General features: G+C 39.3%; 1 protein-coding gene across 2 annotated transcripts in view; it reads left to right on the top strand.

Moving 5' to 3' along the window:
- LOC108574044 overlaps positions 1-20500 on the top strand; it is a 53573-nt gene that overhangs the window by 21439 nt on the left and 11634 nt on the right. For both annotated transcript variants that reach the window (XM_017936549.1, XM_017936548.1), the window contains exon 2: positions 9821-9882. In XM_017936549.1, coding sequence (XP_017792038.1) covers positions 9821-9882 — 62 coding nt within the window. The remainder of the gene's footprint in view (positions 1-9820; positions 9883-20500) is intronic.

Here is a 20500-nt window from a genome sequence, read left to right as displayed (position 1 = left end):
ATCGATCCTGGTTCGACCGCCGCGCGGCGATCGAGGATTTTACAGCTGGCGCGCCGCTTCACAATTTCTTCACGCTTCCCGATAAATAATAAAGTTTTACGGGCGGACGACTTATCGCTTTTGAGCGTTCTGTCGTGTAAGTAGTTTTCTTCCCGGGTTAGCGCCGGCTGGAACGCGAATTCCTTGAAACGCGCCGCCTGAAAGTACTGTCAGTTCCCGGTGCATACGTGTGCCGCGGTGCTAAGTGAAACGTGGAATATCGTTCGTGGCGGAATTCAACTGGTTCACGTGTGTCTGTAAGTACAACGCCACGTCCGGAAAGAAATAACCACCCCTTTCCTCTTCTGGCACGGATCGTCAACCATAAACGTCCAACGCTAATCCCGCCGAACTTCTTATCAATTTTATTGTTCTCCAAGCGATACTCCACCTTCCCTCTGTGCTCTTTCGCTTTTATCCACCTCCTACTTTACCGACTGATCCACTTGCTTTTACGCTTATTTTAAACACCCATGAAATTGAAGAGGAAAAATAGAAATTTCTATTTGGATCCGTGGAGAAAGTTCGATTCGAAGGATTCTGGTACGTTTACCGTTTTAACGTAGGATTATACGTGGTTGCGTATTCCGGGAATAATAGCGAGATCGTGAATTAAAGGATTAAGGGGCTAGGACACAGTAATATTTTGAAAAAATCGAAATTTTTTTTTCTCTTAAATAGTAGTTTCAAGTCTTGAGAACAGAATGCAAAAGGTTTTACATGGATTCCAGGCTTCGATACAAATTATTTCTCTAAGTACCGTTTAAACCGAGTAAACTTTAAACGTGTTTTCCTCAGAATTGCGTTTTTCAAAACGGTGTACAAGATATCTCGAGTTCTACCTTAGCAATTACATGAAAATTTTACAGTTATCTTTACTATAATATCTATTAGGCATTGACGATCGATTTTTTTACATTTTCCCATTATTTTGTGAGATATAAATAAAAAAGTAACAAATTCTTTACCGAAATTCAATCATTTTTAAATATCTGCCATTTTGTTAATTGTCACAAAAATTGAAATATGGGATCGTCGATGCTTAGAGAATATATCGCAGTTCGTGACATTTTTGGGATTTTGGATGTAGTTAATTCGATTTGTAGGAATCTTGTACACCAGTTGGCCATCTGGAAGAAAAGATATTCCGAGCGAAGACGGCGAAAGGCGTAAGAACAAATTATTTTTTAAATATTACAAGCATCTTTTTACATTTCATAGTATAGTAAATTGAAATCGATTATTCACTTTCTGCTGCACCGTCGTTTAAAAATCTTATCTTTCACCCACTTGTTACTGTGTCCTGACCCCTTAACCCCTTAACCTATGATTTCTTTTCTGACTGTGCATCTAAGCGTCAGCCATTTTCTGTTTTCGTACCGAATCAGGTAACAAAAGCTGGTCTGTTACAGATTAATTACGTTTAGTAATCTTCAGTCTTACGAATTCAAACGAAAATTAGGATTACAATGAATTTTTCTTAGTAATGTAACTATTTTTTTCTCATCTCAACCAGAATTTTTGCCACGAGTCTGACACGTTGCAGTACGTTAAGGGGTTAACATAAATCAGGGGCAACATGGCAACCAAGTGCCCGCCACTGTGTCAGATATTTTTACAAAATGGTTTTAAAAGACGATTGTGCGTAAGACGAGCCAGTAGAATTTTATATTAATAAATCCCTTTTAAATAAACATGTATCGAATGTACTTCAAGCTTACAAGTTCCCCTCCAGCAAAATTAAGGTAAAGCGCCCTTTGTAACAAGCAAGCCATTCGGAGTGCCCTTTTTAATCAAAAGGTTGCCAACCTCTGACCTAACTTATACGTAACTTCGTACAGTATGTAATTTATCTGTCAATTTTGCTGCACTGCAAATATCCTTTAGATTGAAATACTGTGTAACTTCAACTCAGCGACTATTTCTGATCCATTACTTCATCTAATTATTACTCGCAAAAAACCTTCGAGTGCAATTAAAAGAAACTAACCTCTTGTCCCAGTTACATTGCAAAAATTCATCGTTGCGTCACTAGGAAAAGGAATTAACCAATAAAAAAATAATTAATAAACATGAAGGCTTCTACTTTGACGTCTGATCAATTTTAAAACCTCGCTTTATCCCTTCCACTGAAAGTTTCGGATCACTTTTCAATTTTCACCACTATCAAATTTACCGCCAATTTTTTACGAATCTAAAATTAATTTTGCAGAGCTCAACAGTCATTTCTTTAAGTTAAACAAAATTTTTATTATCTTAATAATAAAATTCTTTAAAGATTTCCTAAAATTGCTAATTTATTTTCTGCAAAATTTTTGTTTAATTTGCAACGCACAGTGGTTCCAAAATTTTGGCCCCAAGTGTGTATGTCCGAAGAATAGAGGAAAGAACGGGACTTGCAGCATTTTTTTGGAGGGAGAAAAGTAGTTCATTTTTCACACTATGATTCACCATATTCCGAGTCACGCTAACAATTTCTCTCTGAACTGTTGAAACAACGTCCCGCGATCCTGGGGAAACAACTGGCGCGGTAATTTAATCGGCGGAACAACTTTTGCACCGGACAACGTGTCGACCGCGACAACTTCTCCGAGACGAATTTGCAATGTAAACCGTGCTCATTGAATCGACACGTGTACGATTCCTCGAGGAAGACCGGTGCACCAGCGGATGGCGATTATGTGCTGCACGGGGTGTCGATAGAAATTCCTGGAACGCATTTTCTTATCACAGAGATTCGTGTGAAAGTGCATCGTGGACGATTTCCGTCGAATTGAAGTTGCAAATCATTTTATTTCGTAATCATCTTTCTACCCATTCGAACGACTTCCTTGAAAAATATCGCAGTATCATTTGTTTGTCTGAATTCGTAACTATGAATTAGGAATTGCGAACACAAATTTTTAATACTTTGCAAAATTGTTCTTATCGTATGAAACTTATGTTCACTTTTTCGATGAAATTTCAGGGATTACTCGAGATTCTTATTTGTGAAGCTTTGTTTAATAATGGATTAGCCTGACAAGCCCAACGCCATAACTTTCATCTTTGTAATTTTCATAATTTTATAATTCAAAGTTTTCGTAATTTTCGTAATTTTCGTAATTTTATAATTTTAATTTTTCGTAAATTACATAAATTTATAAGTTTAATATCCCGTAATTTTCATAATTTTAACTTTTCATAACTTTCATAATTTTGTAATTTTAATTTTTCGTAATTTTCATAATTTTATAATTCAAAGTTTTCGTAATTTTCGTAATTTTCGTAATTTTATAATTTTAATTTTTCGTAAATTACATAAATTTATAAGTTTAATATCCCGTAATTTTCATAATTTTAACTTTTCATAACTTTCATAATTTTGTAATTTTAATTTTTCGTAATTTTCATAATTTTATAATTCTAATTTTTCGTAAATTACATAAATTTATAAGTTTAATATCCCGTAATTTTCATAATTTTAACTTTTCATAACTTTCATAATTTTGTAATTTTAATTTTTCACAACTTTCTCTTTCAAACCAGAGGGGCTCGATTTATCTCACCCTATCAATCTTAAATTCCCTTTCTCTCAAATCAGTCAATGAAATTTCAATAATTAAGTCTTCAAAACCAACGCAAACGAAAAGTAAAAATTGAAAATTCTCCAAATATCGTAAAAATCCACCATTCCAAGTGCATACCTCCCACGAAAATTCACAGTTATCTCCACAAAGACAACAATCCTTCACTCTCACGTCCGCAATTACTTCGACAATTATCCTACCGCGAAACAAAGAGCGCTTTAATTGCAACCTATCTCGCGTCGTATCGAACAATTGCTTATCAATCTCGCATCCATCCAGGTAACTCTCCCGGAGAAGCTGAACAACGCAAACTCAAACGGACGATATTCCATGCATGTTCATAGTTGTACGCAAAGTGGAGGAGAACAGCTGTCTGGGATTGGACATTCCGCGAGATCGCCGTACCGTTGAAAATGGTCTTTAAAGATCGATCCGGAAAAGACGACGGGGAGATATCCTGTTAAGATCGACGCGGGCAACGGTTCGCGTGTAATCATGTTTTCGTGCTCGCGCGTATACAAAAGGGAATTATGCAACCGGCACAGGATGGCTGCGTGTGCCATAGTGATTGCGCAATTGCATCGACAGGAGCGTGTCGGGGGATCAAACGCAACTCCTGTGTGCAACATGGCTGCAAGACGAGTTTTCCGGTCTGAAACCGGAGGGGCAATCGAGGAGACATGCTCGGTAGACTGTGGCTTTTCGAAATGCATTTGTGTATGTGTGTGTGTAACAATCGTTGCGCGGCAATGGAAAGTACACGGTTTTGAGTCCCTTGTTGCCAGTGAATTTTCAACGACATTTGTATCCAGAGATATTCTAAATTTGCAACTGGCAAAAAGGAGGATTTTTTTAACTTTTGAAAGCAATTTAAAGAATTTTTCACACGTTGACTGTCACGCCGAAGTCACATGTTTTGCTCGGGACGGCACGAAAGTATTTTTATTATTCTAAGCATACAATGGGAAAATAATAATAAATATGGTTATATAAGATAACACTCTTACCCATGGGGCGTTTATCTTTTTAATTAGGATAATCTTTTTGATTAGGCGTTTAAATTACGACATGAAATGCAAAAAAAGGAAGGGCCAGCATACCTGGTGCGAAAATTTTGCAAAGAATGTTATCAAAAAAATTTTGCAAGTTTTGGAACAAAGATTAAAGATTACCACATACTGCCCAGACTCTATTGATCAGCCGCATCCATGTCTGAAATGCTTTGATACAATACACCGGTAGATAGAAAATTTGATGAAACTTAATCTCTCATTTTTGATCTCCTAGTAAAAATTGTTAATTGTCGAATAGTGCACATTTTACTTCAAAGTATTCTCTAATCAGCGATGATGTTCAAAATTCATCAACTGTCAATGTTCGTTCAACTTTTACAATTATAAACATTTGAAGCACTCCGGTCACCGATGACCACCGTGGCGCTGCAGGAGAAACAATCTGCGGTCACATATGACCACCGTGGCAGTCAACGTGTTAATTACCCAAAATTTCCGAATTTTTTGGAAGATATTTTTCTAATTTTTGAGGTAATTTTAGAAGACTTTTAATTATCGAAAATTTCTATTATGGCCAATAATAGTAATTGCTACTTTGGGACGAAGGATCCAGGAATTTGTGATTTTGTTTGAATTTTATTAGATGCTGTCCGTAAGATGCGCTGTATACACACACCTTTACAACTCTTTAGGAAACTACCCGCTCGTATATAGCTGGGGCATGACTGGTAATGTGTTAATAACAACAGTTCGACCCGGTACATCGGGGGAGTAGGTTCGATTCTGCGTACGGTGCCGATCGTAAAGTCGATCGTGGGCCATAAAAACGAAAAGCAGCTCGATAGTTCAGCGTCGACGTTGCGTAAAAGATACGGTTATCGCCGGTGGCGCGGGACTTTGAAATATTCAGCGCAGAGGGGGTGGCACGGTATGAATATAATTCCGGGCATTGTCCCGCAAAAATTGATTCCATCACGCGTGCACCCCCCTCCCCTCTCTCTCCATAGATATATCCACCTCTGTCATTTTCTCTATCTCTCCCTCTCTGTCTCTCTGTCACTCCATCTCACACTCTCCATCTCTCTGTCGTTCCATCTTTCTGTCCATCTCTTCCTCTCTATCACTCCGACACTCCGTCTCTTTTTGTCCACCTCTCCCTTTCCATCTCTTTGTCATTTCCTCTCTCCTCCTCTATCTCTCTGTCACTCCATCTATCGCTCTATCTCTCTCTTTGCCTCTCCCTATGACTCCATCTATCGCTCTACCTCTCTCTGTCACTCCATCTCTCTCTTTCTCTCTCCCTATGACTCCAGCTATCACTCCATCTCTCTCTTTGTCTCTCCCTATGACTCCATCTCTCTCATTATCTCTCTCTCTCTGTCACTACATTTCTCCCTCTGTCTCCCTCTTAGTCCCCCATAACAAACGCGGAAAAATTAAATCCTCCAGCGACGCCTGCTTCTGGCCGCGCGCGACGCCAAATTAAATTGGACTTACAGGTGGCACTGACGGACACGGACACGGATCATTTAAATTTTAAAGTAGTCTCGCGTACCTGTCACGAAATTCGAGCACGCCAGCGTTTCTCATCTCCTCCTGTCGTACCGCTGTAAAAATCCGCTGACTATTCCTTGTACTTAGAAAAAAAAAAAAAAACAACTTTTAACTCGACCCTTCGATAATCACAGCAAAATCCATGTATGTATACAATTTAAACAATTACAAACCCATCGTATATAATTACAAGATCATCGATCAATTCGTCTTAATCGTAAGTATCACTCGTAACTACACAACCGTGTAATCAACAGCCTATCTACTTGTCAAATGTGAAACGTCTAACAAAGAATCTTTCATAACCTCGCTAAACATCTCAACCAACATCGTGTTCCAAGAGTGAATACAGAGTCAAGCAAATCGAATTAAGCTAATCGAGTACCCAGAATGAATCGTTCGATTCTTCTTCTTCTTCTTCTTCTTCCACGTCGTATCTTCGTAGAAAATTCACTTCCAATTCCCATGGGCTGACAGCACCACGACTGACGATCTGCGTTGTTAATCACTTGTCTGCGCGCGTCTTTAAGGGGGCCCCCGTTAGGGAAGCGAGGCGCACAGTGTTTCAAAACAGCTGTCTGACAGCGAAAAACTATATTTCATCCTAAGAGTGTGTAGATTATTGAGAAAAAGTAAGATTATTAGAGATTCTGACATTGTGAAATTATTTTCTTCGCGGATTCGAAATAATAAAAACAAAGCAGAATAAAATTCTGTCAATCAAATTCTAAGTATTCAAAATTTTAATTCGGCCGCTGAAATTCGAAATATTCAAAACAAAGTAGAATGTAATTGAAAATTAAATTCTGCCAATGAAATTCAATCTATTCGAAATTTAAATTCGGCCAATAAAATTCAAAATATGGAAAATTGGAAATTAGCCAATGTAATTAAACAAGCAACGCTTGAATTCAGTCGGTAAAATTGAAACTATTCGAATTTGAAATTCAGCCAATGAAATTCAATCGAATTCAGCCAATCAGATTCAAACTGTTCGTATTTGAAGATTAACCAACGAAATTCAAGATATTGAAAATTTCAATGAACCCAATAAAATTCTGACTGAAATTTGAATACTTCAATTCCAACGATCTAAATCGAGATAATTCAGTTTTTCCTTGAAATATTTCCAATTTACGGAGAATCGATCTCCCTCCCATTCCCAATCATCTATACCCACTTTTACTATGAAATATAGTTTCGCGCGGTCAGACAGCTGTTTTGAAACACCGCGCTTCGCGGCGCATCGTTTACAACCGATGCTCGGTGTAATCTCGCGCAGCAAATGGGAAAAAGCTTCGACGGAGCTGATGTAAGCGAGGAATATTTCAGAGGCAACGACATGGAAGAAAATTACACGAGCTTCCGTGACGCTCGAGTGTCGAACGTGGCCAAAACTTACGGTGACAATCTTTCATATCTCGCTAGATACGATTTTCGAAAAGTTACCACAGCTTCTTACGATCTTCCAAGCATCGTACGTGTAGTCTTCTCTACAGTGTTCATCTCTACACGCTACTTCGAATACTCTGTGATTCTTCGATCTCACTGTTATTTCGTTAATATACATATGTTTACGTATGACGCGTGTTTGTTAGGTTATGTGTGCAGGGGCGTATGTTTATTGGGTAGCATCGAAGGCGTTCCTTCGCGTGGCAATTTGCGTTATGGAAATGGAGCGACGAGAGTTCGGTGATTTTAGCCGCTGTTTCGTTTTGTGGGTTTGTGGAGCATTTGCCGAACGCTCATTGCATCAATTTGCGAATATGCAAATTTATTTACCCGTTGATCCCTGTTTTCTTTTATCCTCTTCGAAACTTCCGACGTTACGCGTCTCTTTGAATTGCTTCAATTTTCTTTCTTTCTTTTTTTTTGGAAAGTTTGCACGATAAGAAAATACTATTGCAAAATGGTGTCTTCGCAAAATACAGATTCTCTTTTTTAATCCTATTCGAAATTTTCGACATTACGCGTCTCTTTGAATTGATTCAATTTTTTTCATATCTTTTCGGAAAGTTTGCACGATAAGAAAATACTAGTGTTGAGCGCAACGATTTACGGCACGGACGTGGGAAAGAGGCTGTTTTTCAGATTAGGATTTCGGTTATTGTTAGCACGAGTGTCGAGTAGTTAGCATGAGTGTTCTCTCGTCCTCAATAGCCAAGTGCCTTCCAAAGGGTCGACATAGAAATTCGCAACGGTCAAGAGTCCGGCGAAGTAGAACCTGGCGGAAGTTCCCCGCCGTTGCCAGACATCGCCACTCTCAGGTCAGGACATCGCCACCCCAAAGTAGAACCTGGCGGAAGTTCCCCGCCGTTGCCAGACATCGCCACTCTCAGGTCAGGACATCGTCACCCCAGCTCCAATGTAACGCGTGTTGAGGGCGCAGGAGAAGGGTGTTGCGATGTCACTGAAGCATGCTGATTGGGTTTAGGAATTTTCCCAAATTGCCCAATCAGCGTGCAGTTAGAGGAAGGAAGGGGCGCCGTTTCCTTCGGAAAGGAGTGAAGACAGAACACCAGAAAACTCCGAGGAAGCAAGAATCAAGGCATTTTCAACCAGCGACAGACACTGACCGAAATAAACAACAGCTCTCAACTTAGGAGTTGGATGGTCCTTCGAGAACACATCAGACGGCACTACGAATAAACCGGGACGGTATTGCGTGGATTCAGCATACGCCCCCAACAATTAGCACGGTATTTTCGCGAATACCGATTCTCTCGGTGAAAATTCGCGACGTTATTCGTCGTTCTCAATGCGAGATTTTTTTTGTCCCCACCAAGCCTGACTGTTGTTTTCAATTGAATCCGGCTGTCGGCATTTGTCAAACATCCAGCTACACGGTGTACAAATGCGACAACTGGATCACCGTTGAATTCCAACAAAACGAGAGAGACACGTAAATTTCATTCGCGCTCTGTGTGCACACGTGATACATTAAATAACAAAAATTTCCAAATGCCGTTCACTGTTTCGCATCCAATATTCCCTTTGCAGTAACGCAGAAAAGGGAACGAGTATAATTACTGAACCGCACGTTCGTTCATACCGCTAACCTAATTCCCCGTGTCTGTCCTCTCACATAACCTACAATTACAAACGCTTGTAAAAATTGCTATACATAAATTGAAACTTTCGTGAGAGATTCAGAGTGAAAGCAGATTGTCAGAAAAAATTATCGAAACAAAACAACTAATTATTACTGTAAGGCGTGGAAATTTCTTAACTAGTATACAGGGTGTCTCGGCTGATTTTGACATCTTGATTTTCTCGCTATTCTTACTCAAAGCGAAATATGTTTCAGACGAAAGTGAAAGAATTAATAACGCCGGAATATGCCCCCTTCGACACCGTTTGAATTTCGTCTGAAACATTTTCCGCTATGAGTAGCAGCAAATCAGTAAAATTAATAAATTGAAATAAGTAATACTTGCTACTGAAATAAAAAAAAAATTCTGTTCCAAAGGGGAACGCAGTTAAGAGGTTAAAATTACCCATTTTCCCTCTAAAGTACTTCAAAATGGTGCTTGAAAAAGAAAAGAGAGAAGATCCATTCTTCCCATTCACAGAAATCCTTTTTACTCTAAGTACAATTATCTTTTCGACCTAAATTTAAAGCGATCGATATTTCTCTTCTTTCAGATCTATCCCAGTTTGAAGGAGGAAGGATCGGTGCTAGGTGGCGCCACGCAGAGGGTGACAAGGTGGGTTGAAAAAGAGAGAATGAAGACCAGAGTGCGTATCGCGCATGCGTGGGTAATTAAGCGGATCTGGTGGCTTGTTCGGTAGCTTTATCGGTGGCGCGTAACAGGATTTAAGTGTCGTTTTTAAGAGGCGGGCCCTGTTGGAAAGTTGCCCGCGCCTCGGACTGCAATTGCGCCGGCTGTTAATAACACCGCGGACGATGTACGAGCCGAGATAATAAGAATCCCGAATAGCTCCACTCGTTGTCCATTAATTGCGCGGTTTTATTCTGGCTTCGAGTTCGCCTCATACCGAACGGCCAACGCGAAGCTCTCTTTATCAGAAATTCACCTTTTCCTTCTCTATCGTCGAATTTCTAATCGTTCGATCCAAGTTCGACAGTTTCCTACGCTCTTACGATGAATTCGAATTCTTATTTTACTTTTCGTAGAGTTTAGATTGCGTAATTGAAGAGGTTTGAATTTTCTTTTAGGTTAGGTTGCTAATCACTAGAAATTTGGAAAAAGTGAGGTTAAGTTTAGGTCACGTTACTAATTACTAAAAATTTAGAAAAAAAAAATGAGGTTAGGTTAGTGATCACTAGAAATTTCGAAAAAGTGAGGTTAGGTTTACTAATCGTTAAAAATTTAGGAAAAGTGAGGTTAGGTTCAGGTCTAGTTACTAATTTGTTACTTTTCGACGTTGAATGATGTTCGTCTTTGACGCTCCTCGAAGTTTTTAAATCTGAACTTTTCGTTTTACTGTTAGGTTGTGTCGAATGAAATTTCGGATTTTTATTCATACTCGAACTGATCGCTCGAGTGTTTGAAACTTCCGAGCGTTTTTCGTGTCAACTTAAAGTCAAAGGTAGCTTTTTTATTAGAATTTTAAAAACGACATTTCGCATAACATAACCTAAAATTTCGAAGATTCGTTCTTCGCGAATCAAGATTTTCACTATAAACAACATATCGAAAACGATAAAAAGAGCGAGAAGATATGTTTAATTCCCGCAATCCCTTCTAATTAAAATATAAACCATAAAATGGCGTTTGTTTCGTTACGAAAGCGAGGCGGTAGCGGCAGAGCCGGTGTTGCAATATTTTCCAAGACTCGTTTACGCTCTTAACGCTTCATTCGAATTAGCCGCTGTTATTCCAGTTTCCTGGGGAAACATCAAATATTGACCAATTAGCCGCGTTCCGTGTTACATCTTAAATTACCGTTGCACTCGCGGCTGCAACGCGGAGGAGAAATTACGCGGGTGAAACACGCGTCTCGGGTAATTAGGAACGGGGTCTTATCGATCAGTCGGTACGATAATTCGCGAGCCTAACTAATTTCGTGGTACCCTAACACACCGAAGAAACCGGTGGGTTTCAGTGGAAACGTTTCTTCGTTAAGGCCTCTCTCGAGTGTCATCAACCCTCGAAAGAGAGCCGTACGATGCGCAGATCGTTAGCGTTTCGAGTATATCGCAAATGAGGCCAATATTCCAGGAGACTTCCCGCCGTCACGCGCTTTTTAACGCGTTTCAAGTGAATTTCTCACTTTCCCTCGATTCACACCCTTCTTCGTCACCTTTTTCGTCTTTTTCTCGTGTTTTGCTCTTCTTTGTACCTTCGTACCTTACTTTTCTTCGTTTCTTCCTATTTCTCTGTTTTTCTTCCTCTCCCTGTTTCGACCTACTTGTCGGAAAAGTTAGATGTGAACAATGAAAATATTTCACCGTGCGGAAGTAGTGTACCGATATACCGGGTCACGTCAATATTTGACGTTAATATTTTTCCCAGAAATTAGCCGAAGCTTGTTTCGAGGCGTATATCGGATCGTGGCTGATTAAGAAGATGCGGTATATACATATTGGAGGCTGTTTCAACACGATCTCGCCGCTTCTGATCGTTCGTTTACGAGACAGCCGGGCTTAGACGTTTACGATAGATTCGCGATATTACTGTTCACGCTAAAAAGTTAGAAAGTTGATGCATTTTTAGCTGGTTCGCTACGGTGCGCCACAGAAGAACATAATTCATCGTGAAAGGTGGCGTATTCTCTTCAGAGATGTATGATATTTAGCACATTAAGTGATTTATTAAATGGCATCTGTTTTATGAGTAATCAATTTTTTTAATCAAATTCGTTGTATTCTAATTTATTCAAACTGATAAACATCTCAAATTGAAGAGCAGAACAACCGAGTTCATTACAATTTTAGCATTAACCCCTTAACATATGATTTCTTTTCCGACTGTGCATCTAAGCGTCAGCCATTTTCTGTTTTAGTACTGTATCAGGTAACAAAAATTAATCTGTCACAGATTAATTACATTTAGGAATCCTTAGTCTTAGAAATTCAAACGAAAGTTAGGATTGCGATGAATTTTTCTTACTAATATAACTAGTTTTCTCACATCTTCGCCAAAATCTCTGCCACGCGTCTGACGCGTTGCCATATGTTAAGGGGTTAAAGGTGAAATGAATTTTGGACTTATCTACTTTTCACATTTGCAAATATAATTCTAAGATATAGTGCAAGAGTTGTCTACCTTTATCGTACCATTGTTGCGAGGAAAATACGACTTTTGATACATTTATCCAGAAAATGTTATTTTTTTAATTATCTCGGTAGCATTAAGACGATGATATCTTTTGTAAATTTATAATTTTATAGTTTTGGCAACTAAAGAGTCGACACAATATTCTCTTCCTCTTTCAAAATTGGATTTTTCAAATGCTTCGAAAAATAAAAATCAGGACGAAGCAGAATTAGACATTTCATCCAAAAAATATCAATTTTTCAAATTGTCTAATTATATCATTAAAGTGACCATATCTTTCCTAAATACAATTTCTAATTTCCTATGAAGGCGTATATACACGTCAATACACAATTTTCTCTCCCTTTTCATAATTAAATTCTTCAACTACCTCGAGAAACGTCATCTCCAAGAAACGTCAATTTTCCAGTTACCTAATTGCAGAATTAACGTCACGATATCCTTCGCAAACACCCAATTCCACCTGTTTGACGTCGATACACCAGCAGAATTCCTCTCTCCTCTTTAAAAATTGGATTTCTCAAATGGCTCGAAAAGCTCGATAAGCAGGATCAGCGAGGATTAATCGAACAGAGTATTCGCCTTATAGTTCCGCGTCGGAAATCGGTTTTCATCGGCGTTTAACGGGCCAAGCCTCCGTCGGCATCGTCATTTCCGTGAATATTTCCGCGCGCGTAATCGGACCAGACGTCGAGAAAGACCGCCGTGGTGCGCTGCGCTGGCTCGATTCGCTCCGCTATGAAAGAGAGGATCCCCGAAGCCGTGGGGGAAAAACAACGAAAAAGAAACGAGAAGAAATAAAACGAGAGAAGAGAGAGAGAGAGAGAAAAGGGGAAAAAGGAAGAGGAAGAGAAATAACACGAGTCTCGCGACGTAACCAACGAAACGGGGATTTAAAGTCCCGCGAGCGATTTGCGAGCTTGTCCGCCGCGATTTCCTCCGTGTAAAACCGAGCACGCGCTCCGGATCGAGCGCGACAGAAAAAGAGAGGCCCCCAGCTGGCTTGGCGCCGCTTTATGCTCCTTCAACGTGTAAATTGTTTTCCAAGGGAAAGTTCTTCTACCTCGAGAATGTGCTCTCCACGGTGTTTCAAGGTGTGAGATAATTGATTTTTCTTTTTTCTTCGTACTTTGTCGGTGTAACGTTGTCGATTCTCTCGATCGCAGAATTGTATCACGGTGTGAATTCTATTTTCGGAAACGTTGTTTGTGTGGTGAAGTAAGGAGATTGTTTTGGTACGATGTTGTTTGTACGATCAAGTCAAGTTGGTTTAATATAGTGTTGATTCTATGGTTGAGTAACGAGATTGCTCTAGTATTATGTCTCGTCTATGATGATCAAGTGTGGTTGTTCTAACAGAATGTTAGCTGTAGGGTGAAGTAATTAGGTTGTTTTAGTATAGTGTTGTTTCTATGTTCAAATAATTAAATTGTTGCAGTACAATGTTGTTTTTATGTTGAAGTAATGAGATTGCGCTAATAGCATATTTCTTCTAGGATGAAGTAACGAGATTGTTTCAGTGCAGTGTTGTTTCTATGTCCAAGGAATCAAATTGTAATACAATGTTGTTTTTATGTTCAAGTAATGAGATTGCTCTAATAGAATGTTTCTTCTGTTGTAAAGTAATGAGATTATTTTAGTACAATGTTGTTTTTATGTTTAGGTAATTAAATTGTTGTAGTACAACGTTGTTTCTATGTTGAAGTAACGAGATTGTTTCAGTACAGTGTTGTTTCTACGTTCAAGTGATTAAATTGTTTTAGTATAATGTTGTTTCTATATTCAAATAATTAAATTGTTGTAGTACAATGTTGTTTTTACGTTGAAGTAATGGGATTATTCTAATATAGTGTTGTTTCTACGTTCAAGTAATTAAATTGTTTTAGTACAATGTTGTTTCTATGTTGAAGAAAGAAAATTGGCTTAGAACAATGTTGTTTCTACGACGAAGTAACAAGATTGTTTAAGTACAGTGTCTCTCCCACATTCAAGTAATTAAATTGTTGCGGCACAATGGTGTTTCTACGATGAAGTAAATAAAACTGACATATTAGAATGTTGTTTCTGACATCATCTCTACTAGTACCACCTTTAACCCTTATGCCAATAACCGGGTACCCTTTTGCATAATTCTCACTTAAAATATTTGATCTTTCAGATAAAAGATTGAAATATCCGGCCAGATCGTTGTTATTTGCCACATTTCCTATCCGTGTTTGCCTCAAGTTTACAATTTTGTTACCAGAAAACTACTAAAATTGGACGATAAAATAGACGATAATTTTTGGTTACTGACATAATCATTCCTTTTTATACAACTCGAAAATACAAAGATTTTCTAATCGTCATTAACAATCCCGGAAACTGTTCCGGGACGTTGCTGTAAGCCAGTTACCTCTGGTTGCCAACACTACGGGGACAAAAGTGCCCATGTACTCGAAGCAGTAGCTCGTGAAAGGCGCGAGTAAGAGAAGGATCGTAGTAGGCTATCGTGAATTAAGATCTCGATCGCGTGACAGCTTTTGTTCCCATATATAGCTGCGGCTTTTAGGCGTTCGCGACATCGAATCGAATCGAAAGACGCGATGCGGGCGTGGGTCGCGTTTAGGCTGGTTTTTCCACCCACGCCGCCTTCCATGGCGATTCCTTTTTAAGGTCAGTGGAACGAGCGTCGCGCAGGTGTCCAAAAATAAGACGATCGCCCGACTCGATTTGGACGAGTTCCTGCTCCCGAATCGTTGAGATTCAGCTGATAAAGCTGAGTCAGCCATGATTGCCAGGGTGTCTCCTTCAATTGCTATACTATGTAGAGTACAATACGGCGATTTTGGGTGAGAAGAGATAAGTGAAAATGCTGGAACAAACTTTTCGCATTGGTTGCTTCTCTTAGATAAAAATATTAATCTGGAATTTTTAGAAATTTCTTCAATTTCGAAGTTTCATTGAAAAAATTGAAATTTGAATGTTTCATACTCCAATCGAGCTTTTTAACAATTTTTTAAATGTCTCAGAAATAGAATGGCGATTTTAGGTGAGAAAAAATAAGTGAAGCTTTCTGCACTAATTTTGCACATTTTAAATTTTTCTTAGACAAAATTATTAATTTGGAACTTTTCAAGAAACCGAGAACGAAGGAATCTCTTAAATTTCAACGTTTGATAGCACAAAAAATAGAAACTTTTAAATATCTGAGAGAGAAAATGACGATTTTAAGTGAAACCCCTGGAATGAACTTTCTCCATTGATTTTGCATTTCTTTTGTTTCTCTTCGACAAAATTATTAGTCTAAAATTTTTCAAGAAACGGAGAACGAAGGAACTTTTTAAATTTCAAACTTTCACATCACAAAAAACAGAAATTCGAACGTTCCATATCCCAATCAACATTTTCAAAAATTTCTTAAATATCTGAGCGACAGAACTTTCTTCGATACAATAGTTCGCAGACTCCCTAAACATCCGAGAGATGAAATTTCGTTTGAAATAACAATCTACATATTTATCAATTATTCAAAAGACAGAATATCGTGTGAAACAATACTTCGTAACTGAAATCAAAGAAAACCGAGCACAGCATCCTCTTGTTCCAAATTCAAGCAGCACAGAGGATCGCAAGGTGAAAAACACCACTGTATCCTCCTTCGCGAAGCAACAAACCAAGCAACACGTCGTTTTTCACTATTCTCCTGTAATTTAGAGCCGCGTGAGTACAGACGAGAAAACTGGAGAAAATGGAATATCGTTGTTTCGCGGCGAAACGAAATTTGAATTACACGAATGTTCACGTGTAACGCGAAATTAGAACGAATTCTCCCTTTCCCCTCCCCCTCGAATCCTCGTTTATTATCCTTCATCGAAACTCTGTGTTTGCACAAAATTAAACGTACAGTTCTTCCAGTGAAATCTTCTCGATGGAAACATTTTTTGAAAAATTCGTGGCTGTGCAACGGCAGTTCGAATTCGACCATTTACAGATCCACCTTTATGCACATTCGCTTGTTTTATATTCCACGCGGCGAATCTCATCTCGTGTAAGCACAGGTGTACTGTAACATGTTTATACGCGGACGTTACGAGCATCGGGCTATTTTCGCTCAACTTTCCACCTTTCTCGTTTTCGTCGACCTTCGTCGAAACGTCATCCGCCAACGTTCCGATTTTCTCTTCTTTTCTTCTTCTGCTTCGTCTCTTTCTTTTAGTATTCCTTGGAACGGAAAGGGCAATTCGAGACTCGACGGTGACTGGAGGGACTACGGTACTCCGCGTGCGGGAGGAATTGCAATCTTTGTTCTATGATTTTCGCGTCGATTTTTAGTTCAGCTGTGTATTGTTCACTTGTATTTAGGAGATGTGGATTCGTTGTGGAATTAGTACGGATATGTGTAATTATGAGAATTATGAGAACAGCGAGTGCAGAATTTCTTTCATTTGTTATATTTAGGAGATATGGATTTATTGCAGTGTGATTATAGAGGCTTGAGAATTTAACGAGAAACTGTACAGTGGATGAATTTATTGGATACTTTATGGAGGTGATTTAGCGAATTAGAAGATTTAGGGTGTAAAGTGGTTAGAGACCTTTTGAGGGATTTAGCAGGTTGTGAAAATGAAAAATAGTCAAGATTAGGGGAGAAATAGAATGGAAGAAGAGGATTAGGAAAAGAGACGAGGAATCAAGAAATGTGGGATTAAATTAATTCTAAGCTTGGCTTAGAAAAAACAGGCTTAAAGTGGTGGCACCTAAAAGTAGGGAACTAAAGAGTGAGAAAGAAAAATATTCTGGTCTAGCATGGTAATGAAAATTCTTTAAAGGTAATAATATTTAATTTTTAAGATTATAATCTATATTTATAACGAGCATTAACGACAATTAATTAATGTTCAAAAATTCCGATTCTAAGGTTTCAACCTAAATTTTTAACGAACAAGAAATTCTCCTGAAAACGAAGAAAAATACTTCAAACGAAACGATTCCAAGATCGTACAACTCTAATCCCCGGCGAAGAAAAAAGACACTTTGAAAAAGGGAAGAAAAATTTTTAGAGCGCTTCGGTGGAGTTGAAAGTGGAAGCAACCTTGTCGCGTCGAACGAAAAGGGAATTGAATCGTGGCCGAAAATCCAGGTGCGCGCGTCACCTTTTCGACGTTCGATTTGCACGCGTTTCCAGAGTACACTTGCTTCTCTTTTTCTCTTTTTGTATTCCTCTCTCTTTCCCCTTCTCTCCTCTTGTCCCTGCGGAGGGTCGGAAGGGTTGGAAAGCTCTATTTTCTAATTTCGTCCTGCGGCAAGCTACACTTTTACGCTCTGCTCGCGTTCGACTTTCTCTCCCGCCGCACCTTCCTATTTTATTCCGTTCCCCTTTTTTTTCGCTTCGTTTCTGTTTGATCGACGCACGCCTCTGGCACGATCCTGCCTTCGTCTGGAATACTCTCGGAGAGAATCGCGGAGAGAAGGAGAGACTCGGGGAAACAGAGAGAATCAGAGAGAGAGAGAGAATCTGAGAAAGGAAGAGACTCAGAGAGAGGGAGAGACTCAAAGACACAGAGACTCGGAGAAATAGAGAGAATCAGAGAGAGACAGACTCTGAGAAAGGAAGAGACTCAGAAAGAGGGAGAGACTTGGAGAGACGGAGACTCAGAGACAGGGAGAGACTCAGAAAGAGGGAGAGACTCAGAAAGAGGGAGAGACTTGGAAAGACGGAGACTCAGAAAGAGGGAGAGACTCGGAGAGACGGAGACTCAGAGACAGGGAGAGACTTGGAGAGACGGAGACTCAGAGACAGGGAGAGACTCAGAAAGAGGGAGAGACTCGGAGAGACGGAGACTCAGAAAGAGGGAGAGACTCGGAGAGACGGAGACTCAGAGACAGGGAGAGACTCAGAAAGAGGGAGAGACTCAGAAAGAGGGAGAGACTCAGAAAGAGGGAGAGACTCGGAAAGACGGAGACTCAGAAAGAGGGAGAGACTCGGAGAGACGGAGACTCAGAGAAAGGGAGAGACTTAGAGACAGGGAGAGACTTAGGGAGACTCAAAAAGAGAGAGACTCGGAGAGGAAGACAGAGTTTGAGAGAAAAAGAGAGACTCAGTTAGAGATTCAGAGAGAATCTCAGAGAGAGAGAGAGAGAGAGAGGGAGAACTTTTGTCTTCCGAGATTTCCGATAGCGTGTAAGGTTCTTCCAGCGGACAGATAAACGTGTCACGAGACTTTAAAACGAACACCTGTGCGTCCCTTTCATCCGTGGAACTGGGTTTCTGGGATGAACCGCGGAGATTTCGGGTCGAATTAACCCTGTTACCAGCCCCCAGGCCATTTTCGACCCAATCGCGTCCTCGTTTCCTTCGGATCTCCTTTTGAATTTCTTCCTTTAAACCCTCCTCCTTTCAATCTTTTATCTTCGCAAAGAAAATTTCCAAGCTTTTCATATCAACTATTCGTCTTCTTATTTAATAATATTTCTCGTGTACTCTATCTATTTCCTCCTTATTTAAATTCCGCAGAGAGAGGTTCCTTTTTCTTATTATTAATTTGCGCTAGCGTCACTTTCTTCCTTTTGTCTCGAAAGTAGGAAATTTCTCGAAGAAAAGAGGACACGATTCAGTCGAAAAAGACCCGGGGGCTTAATCACACTCTCGAATCCTGTTAACTCTCACGATTTTCTTCCTCTTTTCCTTCCTTCTTTATGTGGCTTTCTTGGAGAACTTCCCACGGAAAGCGTCACTTAAGGGTCATCGCGAGAAATTCGAGATGAAAGGGTGAAATACGAGAGCTGTAAGGGCACGGAAGCTTTTAGAATCGAGGATTTCCCGGGTGTCGAAATTTCACGTTTGCCTCCAATTGTGTGGAAACGGATCTTGCGGCTCGGTGATCTATCGATGATTAAATGTGTTGCGCCGCGTGGTTAGTTTTACAAAGAAACTATTACACTCTATTATTAATTTAATCGGAAAAAATAAAAATAAAAATTGTGAGCTTTTAGTTCCTTCTGCGTAAAAGTTGCAATTTCTTTCAATCTCAGTTTGCATCAATTTTTATTCGAAAAGTAAACGAGTTTACCGAAATTTTAAGAATTAAAAACTTTTTAAAAATTTTAAGATTCGAAGAATTTATTGAAAATTTTAAAAACTGTTTGATTTCAACACCGATTTCGATCAATTTCGATTCGAAAAATATGCGGTTGGTAACACTACCGAGATTTAAACATTTCGAAGAATTTTGAAGAATTTATGAAAATTTCAAAATTAAAAATACAAAATTTAAACATCGCTTAAAACAAAAAATTACTACAAAAATGAAAAAAATTCCATTACCTCGATTAGCCGAGAGAAATACACTACCGGCCAAATGTTTGGAATCACTGCAAGTTACACAAAAATCTCCAGAAAAAAGTAAGCAATTTTAAGAACTTTTTAACGAATTTTTTATAATTTATATCAATCGAAATGGGGTAAATTGCTATTGATCTCTACAACATCATTTCAAATCTATAAAAAATTAGCAACAGATTCAATATTCGTGTAAATTGACAAGTGATTCCAAATTTTTCGCCGGTAGTGTATATTTCATCCCGCAATTGAATCACGAAGAATCTTCATTTCCTAAACAAGGCAAAAAGTAGTGATAAAGTAATGATGAATAGGTTCGAAGTGATTTTCCCTCAACAATTCGAACGTCGATTTTCATTCTGCAGTGACGTGCACGATTTATTTTCGTCGATCGTCCGCCGCACAACAAGCATACACACGTATACTTTATTTATGCACTCCGTTAAGCCGGGTTCATAGGATCCGCGCCGCGACCTAATTTATGCAGCGGCGTGCACGGATCTGCGATGCATCATTCCTATTGTCCTCGTCGAATTCGCCGAATCGGGGCCAGAACTGTCAAAGTATTTCGATGCTGCGACAGCACAGAATCCGATGCATCGCGGATCCGACCAACCGCTTTCCCTCTTCGCGTAATCGCGTCGTTGCAAATTCCTCGATCGTGATTAAGGCGGATCAGTTAAGATGGCCAACTTTGAGGCTCAATTACGAGATGGAATATTCTAGTGAAATATTGTATTTTACGTGGATACAGTATTG

Source organism: Habropoda laboriosa, unplaced genomic scaffold (assembly GCF_001263275.1).
Source record: "Habropoda laboriosa isolate 0110345459 unplaced genomic scaffold, ASM126327v1 scaffold145, whole genome shotgun sequence".
Lineage (NCBI taxonomy): Eukaryota > Metazoa > Arthropoda > Insecta > Hymenoptera > Apidae > Habropoda > Habropoda laboriosa.
Note: the sequence above shows the minus strand (reverse complement) of the source record. Positions and strands in the feature narration are given on the sequence as shown.